The sequence below is a fragment of the Micrasema longulum genome, unplaced genomic scaffold (genome assembly GCF_059751315.1).
Source record: "Micrasema longulum isolate JH-2025_06_02 unplaced genomic scaffold, ASM5975131v1 h1tg000501l, whole genome shotgun sequence".
Classification (NCBI taxonomy): Eukaryota; Metazoa; Arthropoda; class Insecta; order Trichoptera; family Brachycentridae; genus Micrasema; species Micrasema longulum.
The window spans coordinates 1,355,994-1,369,196 of NW_028277698.1; the positions used below are offsets into that span (position 1 = coordinate 1,355,994).

The 13,203-nt window shown below is 32.3% G+C and overlaps 2 protein-coding genes across 2 annotated transcripts; both read left to right on the plus strand.

The window, feature by feature from the left end:
• Positions 1–4,118: 4,118 nt before the first annotated feature.
• Positions 4,119–5,069, plus strand: PIG-F (phosphatidylinositol glycan anchor biosynthesis class F). The gene has a single exon (XM_088227351.1). The coding sequence runs from the start codon at positions 4,289–4,291 to the stop codon at positions 4,985–4,987; it is 699 nt and encodes a 232-aa protein (XP_088083477.1). The 5' UTR covers positions 4,119–4,288; the 3' UTR covers positions 4,988–5,069.
• A 3,449-nt stretch (positions 5,070–8,518) lies between these two features.
• RpL24 (ribosomal protein L24) lies at positions 8,519–11,818 on the plus strand. Its single transcript, XM_088227389.1, has 5 exons — positions 8,519–8,554; positions 8,685–8,760; positions 8,926–9,011; positions 10,228–10,389; positions 11,607–11,818. Exons 1-5 carry the CDS (start codon positions 8,550–8,552, stop codon positions 11,746–11,748), a joined length of 471 nt encoding a protein of 156 aa, XP_088083515.1. The 5' UTR covers positions 8,519–8,549; the 3' UTR covers positions 11,749–11,818.
• The last annotated feature ends 1,385 nt before the right edge of the window (positions 11,819–13,203 follow it).

A 13,203-nucleotide genomic window follows, 5' to 3' on the forward strand; every position in this document is an offset into this window, starting at 1 on the left:
AGTTTTTTGAAACCGCAACACGCTGTTCGCATTATTTTTATAAAGTTTTCTAATAAAAAAATTTAAAAAAACATTACAGAGTATAAATGCAAGCACATTTTTAATTAATTTTAACTATTGAGTCGCGACGTGTCGCCATCGGTGGCAATTATGGGAACCTCTGAAAATAATAATTTAAACACGACAGTGCAGATGTTTTGATGTTTCGTTCTGGGATGTAATCGTAGAATATTGATGTGAAAATACCTTTAAAAAGTATATTACAATTGTACGTTTGTTCTGTCAACTATCCTACAATGTTTTATTCTTTTTGTGAATGAGTTTGTACTATTCAGGTTGTTTTCGAAAAGCGTGTAGTATAGCAACATAATCAAAATAGCAAAGAATTTGTTTTTTTCAGATTATACTACTGTTATACTAGAACAAACTTTTTTGTGCAAGGGCTGTTTTTATTTGCATGAAGTAATTCTTATATTATCTTCATCGAACCCATGATAAAATATGACCTCGCCGTCACTCATCCAGATTGAAAAACGCAGTAACGTGTTTAAAAAAAAAAAAATAGTAAAAAATAATCATGACAAAATAAGTATAAAATTATAAATAGTTTGTACACACAATTAGAAATAACGATTGTACTTCTCTAATAGACTGAAAACTCGTATTTACAGAGGGAGATTGCTTTATATTTATTTTAATTTTTATGGTGTATAGGTGTATATACAGGTGTTCTTTAAGCCCTGTCCCATCCGAAACCACCATAATCAGTTTGGGCAAGAAGACATATTGGCATATTTGAAAAAATATTTAGAACAAAGAAAATTTGTAAAAATAAAATATTAAAAAGAACAAACGGTTGCTTACTTCTGCAGGGAAGAAGCGAGGAGGGCGCGGCCGCGTGGTTAACGGTGTGTCAGACTCCCTCCTCCCCCTACTCTTTTCTCTCCTGCAGAAGTTAGCAACCATTTGTTTTTTTAAATTTTATTAGTTAAAAAAAATTATTTTAATGTGCCAATATGTCTTCTTACTCATACTGATCATCGTGGTTTCAGATGTGACAGTTTTTAAGAACACCCTGTTTATATATAAATATATTTATTGTTTTTTTTTTTTTTTTTAATTAATTTATTGCAAACAATTAGTTTACATACTTAATAACAGGGAATCTATATGAAACTAATTAATATAAAATGAAAATGAAGTATTCTCTTACTTGCAGTTACAGAGTTCACGGGTGGTTTTAAATCTAACGACCATTTAAATTTTACAAAAAAGTGACTTAAGAGTTTTTAATTTAAAAAAAAATTTTTTTTTTAAAGAAGTGATTTTAACCAAATATAAACGTTATCAGATAAAGAAAAATATTAAAAGGAAGATGAGTGCCCGGAACAAGGTTGAACGGTGTACTTAAATCAACCTTGGCAAATAAATGTTTATCGCAGAAGGCATAATGAGCAGTTTATCAGTTTCATAATTAGCTATTCAGTTCATGATTAGCCATTCAGCCTGGTGCCAAAATTTATGCGTGAGAGTGAGGTATGGAATCAGAAAAACAAAGATGAAAGTATGCTGATAAATACAATCTCTCAGGCAAATGTATGCTAAAACAATATTTTAAAGGTGAACATTTTATTATTAATATTTAAAGCATTAACTTTGTGGTCAAACATTTCACTCAATGTTATTAAACATTTGTATATAACCACTTACCGACTTTTCTATGTCTACCGGTTTCGAGAAAATTCGGTAAGTGTTTATATACAAATATTTAATAACATTTAGTGGAAATGTTAATTTATTTATTTAATCCATCTTCATCCACTGTTTTAGCGGCGATGAGATCTATGAAAAGCCGGAATATCTATTCCAAAGAATTACAAGTTGTGTGACAAATCGACTTATCTACACATTCTGGACATTGGGGCATAAAAACAAAAGTTGCTATTAGAATATTTAATATATATCAGATTTCGATTATCTTGAGATTCTTGCATTATATAAGGCTGAGACAGACATTACCGACGAAATCAAGATCCTTGCAATATGATGGAGTGCTGCCTTGGTTTGAACATGTAGAGCGAATGAATGGCAAAAAAACTGCTTAAAGGATTTACTATGCGAATGCATGTTGATGAATGAAGAAAATAAGGAAGACCGAAAAAGACATGACATAACTTGAAGAAGACTGTCATTAATGAAAAAAACTGTCACAGAATCTGTAATTCAAGTCAAAATTTAGGAAAAAAAATATTTTTGTTTTTCACTCACACTTTCGAATAGTATTATGTACGTGTGACAAGCATTGATAAAAAAACGTAATAAAAAATTGACGTTAATTTCAAAATCGGATATCTACTAATTGATTTAGTATTGAAAAGTCACTTATCTGTCAATCAACCAATAAAAGGTCGGCATTTGGGTCACGCGGCTAATAATCGGTCATTTCTGATTGTGACATAAAAATACTAAATCAGCTTGGTTTCATTACGTAAAAGAATTGTTTTGCGCAAAAGCGAAAAATTAGCCAAAGACTACCTACCTCAGTAAAAAAAGTTATGCTAGCTTAAATTCATCTACATGACAAATCGACAGATACCCGTCTTTATTTATTTATTTGACACTTCATATACATATTCAATAAATACACATAAAAGGGCGGGCATATTGCCTTAAGGCAATTTCTTCCTACCTACCCAAACTGTTCAGTTTGAGAAAATTATAAATACATGGACATATTGAATCATACAATTTTATACAAAAAGTAAATATATATTATTATTATTAACAAAAATAAATATATTTAAAAAAAATTAATACTATACTATGAAGAGAGGAGAGGGGATGGGAAGGAAAGAAAAAGGATAAAGGAAAAATTTGAATATTTAGATAGTGACATTTCAACATTGACTTAAATTTAAATAAAGAAGGGGCGTCTCTAACATTAGTGGGTAGATTATTCCACAATCGAGCGGCTACTACTGTGAAAGAGAAGGCAAGAAAATTAGAGCGATGACAGGGTATTAAAAGGGTTCTCTCGTTACTAGAACGAAGAGATAGTCCGTGTTGTGAAAGAGGTTGGATGAGCTCTTTCAGATAAACAGGCGAAATGGGATATTTAAAATACAGTGAAGAAGTGATAGAATGTGAATGTTTCTTATTTTTGTTCTTCGTCTTTGTTGTTACACTACACATTTATAGTTGGAAGTTTTATTATTCAATGAAAGAAGTTGAAGAATGGATTAAGTTAATGAATTAACGTAATATAAAGGCTTATATTACCAAACGTCTTGCAGCTACAAAGCGCATGAAGTGATAAAATTCTAGCAAACGAAAAACATATTTTTTTAAATTCAGAAAAAATAAAATAATTCAATAATGTAACTTTATGACATGTGCAGCAGAGATGTATTATGTCACTTTATGACAGGTGTAGTGAGATGTATAATGTCACTTTATCACATGTGCAGTGAGATGTATTATGTAACTTTATTAATGTTTTTAGGTATATTTCTAAAATACAAACATGTCTTGAATGCTTTTTCTTACGTTTAAGCTTGGAAAACATTAGAAGAATTATCAGAAAAGGTGGCAGTTATTTTGTGTTCGGTTTATTCGAGTAAAAAAAAATTAAATGTTCTTTTTTAACATTTTGAATTTGCGTTGCGGTGTTTTGTTTTTACATAGTAGATCGTCTAGACTAAAAATCTACGGTAATTTCACAGCATCTTTGAAAACACAGCCAAACTAGAATGACCATCAAATGGTTTCATTTTTCGGTTAATTCTGAAAGTTTATATTTTTTGCCGCCATATGACCAAATCGAGAAATGTCATGTAGTCGAAACATGTGTGGAACGTCCTTAAATATCGGTTCTATCTGAATCAAAATTTGAAAGAAAAAAGAAATCAATCCTTTATTATTAATAAGTTGAATAAGACAATATTGAATATTTATAAAAAATATTTGATAAAATAATGTCTTTTCATACTTTTGTCTCAAAACAATTATGAATCTACATAGAACCTTATATCCCCAACGCGACGAAATCGGGGCACCATGATATTATTATCTATTGTGAGGTCATAACTAGTTTATGGTACGGTCTTCGCTTAGTTAATTCGTTGATTCGGTCTTTATCTTAGATTCTGAATTCAAACGTCAGTGTCAAAATCACGAAATCCGTACAGATCAAATAATAAAAAAATAGTGCAAGTCCGTAGTTTCTCTCTGCAGCTAATATTTTGTGTGCTCTCTGAGAACTCTGATTATTTTTCTGGCATTTCATAAAATGTTTCGGAAGCAAGACAACAGTTCAGTGAAAATCGTAACATTTTGTAGCACGCTAACTTGCATTTACATCCCATCTATAATATTTGTATTATGTTATACAAAAAATATTTACCGGCTAGGAAAATATTCCTCTGGATATTTACTCCTGGCTCTTTTACTTGGAGAACTATTCAAAATCGGTTTTGCCGTATCTCAACCAGATAATTTATATTTAAAGGATGTGAAGCCTTCGAAATCGAAAAAGGTTTTTAAGATCAAAATGAGAGACATCCTCAAATCGCTTGTTATGCTACCATGCTGCGCGGGAATATACTTTATTTTGATCATTCTTTTTGGAGCGCCGATAACAACCGCCCATGAAGAGACTTTAATGTTATCTATGTTGCTGACTGTTTTGACCGTCTTTCCTTCGTGTTTCCAAGCCGGGGTGGAGTCTACCATTACTCTGCTGACAGGAATGAAGTGGTACTCGGGTGACAAAGTAATGGAGATGTTGCAACAGAATATATTTATCACTCTGTTTGGAGCATGGTGCGGGGGAATCGTTATTCCTCTCGACTGGGATAGACCGTGGCAAGCCTGGCCCATACCATGCTGTTTAGGGGCTATCGCTGGTTACTTTTTATCTCATGCACTTACTACTATTAGACTTCTCCCCTTCATCGCCAGAAAAATTACAAAGAGAAATAGATTTTAAAATTCTTTGTCAGTATTTCTCACAAAAAGACTCTGTGAAACCTTAATTTTATGTTTTTCTAATATTAAATTGTAATTCAATGTACATTTTTTTATTTCATTTCCAATGCCAAAGATGCAAAACGGCTTCAATTTTTGCAGTTTTGAGATGTACCTAGAAATTAAATTTTAAAAATAAAATACGGCTACTAAAGCAGCAAATGTGAAATTATGTAAAGTCAGACCAGCGGTCTGATTCTGAGTCCGTGTTATCGCAAGTTAACGCTGAAATTAACACGGCCGCGCTTTACTTCAAACGTAAATTCAAATCCGTATTCTGGGCTGGTATTCCAAACGCTCTCGTGGCCGTATTATCTCGGGTATTTACATAAAAAACGCATGAGAAAAACTGTTTTGTCGTGCCACAAGAGTGGTTCAAAATAGCACCCCTGTTAACACGAGCTCGTCTTAAATTATCGCAAACTTAGAATCAGACTGCTGACATTAAAATATTTTGTGAAGCTAGTTTATTACAAAATGGACACAATAATACCACATTTTAACTTTAAACCCCAAATTTAAAACGCAGTCTGAAGATGCCTATTAGAGGGTAAAAACGCTAATTGGTCAAACAAATAAGTGGAAGTGTACCAAGTATTTTTAAATTGATAACTTATATGTAGATATAAGTTATTACATCATTCAAATTTAAGTATAATGTTTTCCGATTAAGGTTTTATGGCATTTATCCCATAATTTATAATTAGGTACTAATTCATTTATTTATCATTGTCAATATAATTTATATGCCTATGCAAAATTCATTTTTTAATTAAATGGTACAAGAATTTTTGGAAAGATACATATTTATTATATTATTGTTTTTCAGACTCATTTGTAGAGTTTATTTTATAATGTTTTTTTTTTCATGAAAGATTTTTTTTAAATACACTGGTGAAAGTTAAATAGTATTGGAGAATTTCATTGACCTTTAAAATTAATACACTACTACTACTACCATCACGCAATTTCTCTGTAGAGGTAGCCAGAGAGAATGGACCGCCACACACGTCTATCCTGGCATACATCCCTAGCTTCTTCCACATTCATACATCTTGTCGTGCATTCCCTTCGGTTCTGCCTGCTTTTGACATGACCAGACTTAAAATTTTGGTTTATCTGATCATGCCATGTCTTCCTTGGTCGTCCTTGTCTAAGGTTACCGTTCATTGTTAATTCTTATTTATTTTATTTTATTTACATATACTGCAAAATTGCCTTTTACAAAACTTATAATATTATAAACATATTTGGTTTAATTATTAAAAAAAAAACACAAATTATTAAGATTTAGAAACAAAAATTAAACCTAAAAATAAATGTGAAAATATTAAATAATAAAATATTTTAAAGGGTAAATACAACAGGAAAATCATAAAGCTTGATCTATAAGAACAATACCCTACACTTAATATATGCAATACGTCGGAATAACTATTGCTGAGTTCCTTGAGTCAATTTAATACAGCATTACAAGTATACTGTCCACGAATTGCACTTCTCAAAAATATGTGCTGAATCGAGACCAACCACTATCAAGTCTATATTTTCAAATAGCAAAACTAAATCTCCATATATGTCATTTTATCAAATGAATGTAAATATTTTTTTATTTTTTATTTATTTGTTCATTAAAAATATTTTGGGTGTGTCCTGTTTTAAAAGCAATTAAAAATCAATTATATCTGTGAAGCTCAATATTTAGATAATACTTGATGAAGTTTTACCATCATTCGTTTAAACTTCCCTAGTAGTATTTATGTTATCTTTCTAGACTGGTTGTAGATATTCTTTCACTATGCATTTCTGAGATGTTAAGCAAAACTGATTTTTTAAATGAAAAACTTCTCAATAAAAATATTTTTTAAATCTGTGTGTATTATTCAATTTCCTGCAAGAACAATTTTGAAATATTTTACTGGAATAATATTCGATTGTCTCTGGAGACTAAAATTACTAAATAAGTATGTAGAATAATAATATGTGTGTGTTTAAGAAACACTTTTTTTTTATTGAAAAAAAAAACAAAACTTATAATTGTATGCACATATGGCACATGGAATTGAAGTCCTGCTAAACTATAAACGTTGTTTTTAAAAAGGGATTTGTCTTTTAGCAACACATATAGATATCTATAGTCCTTAAAATGTAACATGATTAGAAATTAGAATGACAGTTGTCAGAAAAAGTGACGACATAACTTTAATAACGTCCATAACCATAACGTCAAAGGAGTTATTTATATTGAAACACGAAAAATCATTTGTATCTAGCGTGTTAATTTATTTTTTATTACAATGCTTGAAACATAAATCAACATTCATATATAAAATCAGCTTTAAAACTAAAATAAACCCAATTATTAACGACGTTCTTACAAGGTTACATCATTTTGCAAAAACGTTAGAGATGGTACAAATTGATCAATGTAAATTGATAGAATAAAAAAAATAGTTCATTTGATGTTGTTCATGAAAAAAGTATAAATGTCTAATTTTTTGGTGAATAATTGTGTTAAACACTATAATAGGCTTGTTTTTGCGTTTTTTATTTCGATTTTCGGAAACAGAGTTTCATGATTGCATGAAATAACTGATAAAATCGATGTGATCAGTAATTTCCCATCACTAATGAAATTAGTTTCACAGCTGTCATTCTAATCAAGCTATATTTTAAGGACTATAATCTACACATTCTGGACACTGGGACATAAAAAAAGTTAATAAAATAAATAAATAAGTCCCTTTTAGGAAACAATATTATGATTTGTAAGTTAGATTCCATAGAAAATAATAAAATATTTGATATAATGAATGCGTCCGGGCAGATAAAGAAGACAGTTTTGTCTGTGAAATAGAACTAGAAGCCTAAACAAATATTTAAGCTTCAATAGCTACTCTCAGGTTAAAATCCTTGATAAGGGCATTAAGTCAATATTAGTCTGCCTTGTAGAGTAGTGGTTGGAGCGTTTGCCTACCATGATTGAGGTCTTAGGTTCGATGGCCACCGTGGTGTAGTGGTCAGCATGTTTGACTCACGCACGGAAGGTTCCGGGTTCGATTCCCGGTAAGAACACAAACAAAGATTTGATTTTTCTCAAGCCTAGCTGTTCTGTGTTATAACTCACCTCTGCAATTGGGCCGCCTGGCCTGTTGTGGAAAAAAAATCTTGACAAGGTGAACGTAAAATATTGGTTTCAAATGTCATTCTAACCTGCAATATTGAATTTTTCCTGGACTGGCAGTAACAGAAGATCTGAAAATTTCTGCATTTGGTGTACCATTAGTTGCAAATAGGGAATGATGTTTTTTTTTAATACATTTTACACATATACAATTGGTTGGAAGTAAAAATTGAGTTTTTTATTATATTTTATATTATTTTACCAAATAAACAAGTAAAATAGAACCGTTTTCAAAAATTTGTGCAATAAAAAAAATAATAACTTTTATTGTCTACAGAAAATATTATATGTTCGTGTTTGAAATCGTCTATGGTTCTTTTCCGTTTCCCAAGCCGTCAAGATGAAGTACGTAAATATTGTAACCAAAAATAATTTAATTTATCGTAATGTTTGCCATCCAACACGGTCAATATGTGAATATGAGTTAATTTTATTGAATGCGTTTTGTGCATTAACATGGTTTACATATTTTTAGGATCGGATTGTGCTCCTACAGTGGATACAAAATCTACCCCGGACATGGCAAGACGCTTGTCCGGGTTGACGGAAAGGTAATATTGAACTTATTAAGTCGTGTCATTACCAAAAAAGTATGTTATTATAATCTAGAGGCTTTTTACTTTGTTGTTTGTAGAGACTTCAATTTTACTTACTATTATATTTTGGGTTTGACATTTAGGTTATCTCGAGTATTCATGTTGTTTTTTTCTTTGCAGTCCTTCACTTTCCTTAATTCCAAGTGCGAAGCCGCACATTTAATGAAGAGGAACCCCAGGAAGGTTACCTGGACCGTTCTCTACAGGTAATTAATAACTTTGAATTACTTCCGAACAATCGTGAAACGACCTTCATGTATCAAATATTATAAATGATCTATATATACATTAAACATATTATTTAGTGGGGGTGTTTCAGTAATTGCTTATAAATTGACCATTCGTGTTTAAGTGCATTTCAAAAACAAAAATAGCTTAACGCTGGAAGTGATTATTTCTCCACTAATATTTATGTGATTGTGCAAATGCGAGTGAGAAAAGTTTGTTAAATGCTATCAGTGTGTACAAACGCCCCCTAATTAATAAAAATTAAGAGTTGCCTAAAGTTTTATTATATTTTAAGTGTTAAGGTTTGGGCAACATTTAATTCATTTTATAAAGTGATTGCTATCATTAAAATAAGTTCATTGAAATTAAGACTGAATAAAAAAATAAAAATACCTAGTATTCTAAAATAATGTTACGTGGACGCAATTCACAAAACATTTAGTAAAATGTTTCCGACATAGTCATACTTGCAAACTGTTACAATCTATTTAATTTATTACGCCAAAATAAAATAGTACTACTTAGCAAACAAATATGTTTATATCAAAGTAAAACATTTAATGAAAAAACAAACTACAGTTAAAATGAAAGTTATTTTGTAAAAAGGAACAATTGTTTATTTTTTAAAAATGCAACATGAAACTTCTACAAAATTTGTCATCTGTAATATATCTTTATTTTACTTGTATATTGTTGTTGATTAATATTACGTACATAAATCAGGCTCATGAAAAAGGTTCCATGGAATTGAAAGGTAGTTAATTTTTAATTGTGACTGAAGAGTCGTTTACAAATACTATTCTGTCTACCCCTTCGGACAAACAGCGTGATGGTTTGTTTGTAACTCTGGATGAGTCTCTTCGACTCGATGGGTACTTGTACGTTCCTGAAAAAGAATATCGAGTGGAGATAAACTCGGCTCGAAACGTAACGGTTAGTGTATTTGCCGACCATGTTTGTATCCCCCGGTTCGATTTCTGACAAAGTATATGAAATATTTCTTTCATAAGCCCTGGAATGGTGCCTGAAGCGTAAACTAATCAGCCTGCCTAAATGTAGATTTAAATGATCGCTGATACACTGCAATCGCAGTTCCAATGCTGCACTTTATGCACTGTTCACGTGGACGAGGGAATGACGAGTAATCAACTATATTGTATACTTGTTACTTTAACTGTGTGTCCGGGATTGCAGGCGGAAGTACAAAAAGGGTCAGGAAGAGGAGCAGACCAAGAAGCACACCCGCCGTACACAGAAGTTCCAGCGTGCTATTGTTGGAGCTTCCCTCAGTGATATCCTCGCCAAGAGGAACATGAAACCTGAAGTGCGCAAAGCGCAAAGGGAACAGGCCATCAGGTAATTCATTATTGACCCACTCTATTCATCCTTGTACTGATGCATTATCAATTCTTCTTACCTTTATACATATATCTTTTTCTCATTATAAAACATTTTGTTTCGTTTAAAAATCATCATCACTAGTATTACCTATTCTGAGGACTACACAGTGTTGTTTTTTATTTGTTCAGATATCACTCGAATACTTATTTGTTTTTTTGTCAATACTGACAAATTTTGATTTATTTATTAAAAAACAAAGGAAAGAATCCGACTGAATATAAATCAACATAAGCATTTTTTCTGAGCAAAAGGTTCGTTGATAATTGGAATGAACTGCCATAAGAGTCAGTCCTAACACGTAATCTTATTTTCTTCAAAAATGGACTAGATGACTTTAAGTAAAATTAATAAAGAGGCATATTTATGCTCGTCAAAAAAAGTCATTCCGTTGGTACCACCGATTGCAGTCCTCTAGGATTAATTACATAAAGGTAAGACTTTTTACCACATCAGACCTAATCAGGTCTAATTTCCTGCACGCACAGATGTTTTGGGTTTCATTTCTAGTGAGACCACATTACTTCAATGTCTTTTTTACATTAGTCTGGGTGTTGTGTCGTACTTAGGCCTCTTGGCCCATGATTTGATATATTGTTATTTTACAAAGATATTTACTTTTGTCACTATTTAAGTTTTCTCATCTTTGTGGTATTGAATATAGCATGAATAGTCTTTGAAATAATAAACTCTTAGTTTATTTATCTCAACCGTCTGATATTTACCATTGCAGTATGTATAAATAATGAACTGTTAGTTTATTTGAGGGTATTAGAAGCAAACTTAGAAATCTCCATTGAAGGAGTTACTGAGAAATTTGTGAAAAACTTAAAAAAAAGAATTGTGAGATTTCTAATTATGCTCCACCAACTCGATGGAGAATGCTAAGTTTGCGGTGTCAAGTAGTATCATTGAAATCTGTTTTTGCAAGATTAAGAGACCGTTTTCAATTACGCTATTATTAAGGTAGGTAGGTTTTTATTTATAATTTATTTTGGCATCAATAACTAATTTTAAATTTTTGGTGGAGATTTCTAAGTTTTCTTTTAATACCCTCATTTATCGTAATTTTCCGATATTTACTGTATTCCCATAGATTATGAGATCTATCGCAGTATGTATGTATATGCCTCGCCAATAGTATTCTCTAATTCGGTTATGCATATTATTTTTAGAGCTGCCAAAGAACAGAAGAAGACAGCCAAGGCAGCCAAGAAGCCCGCTAAGGTCGCACCACCCAAGAAGAAGGCCGTCCCCAAGACCAAGGCCGCTAAGGTGGCCAAGAAGCCCACGGCAAGAGTTGGAGGAAAGCGATAAATATATCCCGCCCCTTCAATCCATAGCACTATTCTTGTTTAAGGTCTTTCAATAAAAACATCAAATCACAGTTTGTGTTTCATTTTCATAATTTTAGTTTAATTTAATGAAGAAGAGGGAAATATCAGTTTGTTTAAACATTTTTAAAGTAATAAAGGTCTATGAAATACTGTCCATTAAAAAAAAATAAAAAATGGACAATTAATAGCATAAAAAATAGTTTTAAATTTGTAATTTTGAATTCCCGCAAAAATGGTGATTCCATTGGCCACGCCCCTAATACGTCATGATTCATGTTTATTTGTTCCTGGCTGTTGAAATTTGTGTAGAACAATATCACGAATACGTCGCAACACCCAAGGCCAAACACGTCCTGTTTTTCTACGAATGTATTTTTTTTTGACATTTATGTATGGAAACATTTCTCCGCAATATCCATATCTATTTTGAAAATACAATTAATTATTCTAAATCCATTTGATACATTTTTTTATCGGTATTTGTAGTATGTGATATTTCCCTATTGACAATAAACCATACTTGAAATCGTGTTGTGGTCCTGTGGCTAGTGTCTCGGACTCACGGACCGAACGTCCGTGGTTCGAATCCCACTCTACCCCAACTCGATTCCATTTTCTAATAGCGCGTTATTTACAACTCGTTGAAAATGGCCCTCAAAATTAAATATTTGGGTAAATCATAAGAACGCAAATATTTTTTTTTTTTTTTAAATAAAAAAAAAAAAAAAAATATTTTTATTTTATTTTTCCAAATAACTTGAAAAATATTGGGTCAAACTCTCGAGGATTTTTTAAACAGGAAATATGAAAGTTAGTCTTATTACAGTGCTTATGATGTCATTGGTGGGTTTAGTTAATTACAGTGTGCGGCAGCTAACTTTGGGGTTGTAGAAGGGTGGGGTTGGTCTTATTCGAAAGGGGAGGTCCTTAAGTTTCGTTTGCCACCTGGTCAGTGACCGCTATGCAGTGGACCGGTGAGTGATGCGCGTTTGCCGTCAAAGTGTTCTTTTCAAACGGCCGCTCTGTTATCGTCACTTAACGTGCCTTCTGCACTCGGTTCAATATTCGACCTGGAGGTCGGGTTCCCCGATAATTATTGGTCCTCGCTTTATCGAAGAAAACGAACGCACTGTTACGGTGACTTCAGCTCGCTACAGCCAAATGATTGAGGATTTTTTTCTCTCAAATCTTTAACAACTGGACTATGGTGTGGTTTCAACAAGATGGAGCCACGGCACACACTGCACCACGTTCAATGGATCTTTTGAGGGAACACCTCCCCAACCATCTCCTTGAGAGGCGACCTTCCGTGACCTGCTCGGTCACCTGACTTGGGCTTCTTGCAATTTCTTTTTATGGGGTTACCTCAAATCCTTTATGTATACCGACAGTCCACGGACCCTGGTTCAACTTAAGGACAACATACGCCAAGCCA

Bases quoted from the DNA above. Each gene is read 5' to 3' on its own strand.
- RpL24 (XM_088227389.1), top strand. The intron at 8,761-8,925 runs GTAATATTGAAC...TTTTCTTTGCAG, and splicing joins TTGTCCGGGTTGACGGAAAG to TCCTTCACTTTCCTTAATTC. The intron at 10,390-11,606 runs GTAATTCATTAT...TATTATTTTTAG, and splicing joins CAAAGGGAACAGGCCATCAG to AGCTGCCAAAGAACAGAAGA.
- PIG-F (XM_088227351.1), top strand. From the start codon at position 4,289: ATGTTTCGGAAGCAAGACAACAGTTCAGTGAAAATCGTAACATTTTGT.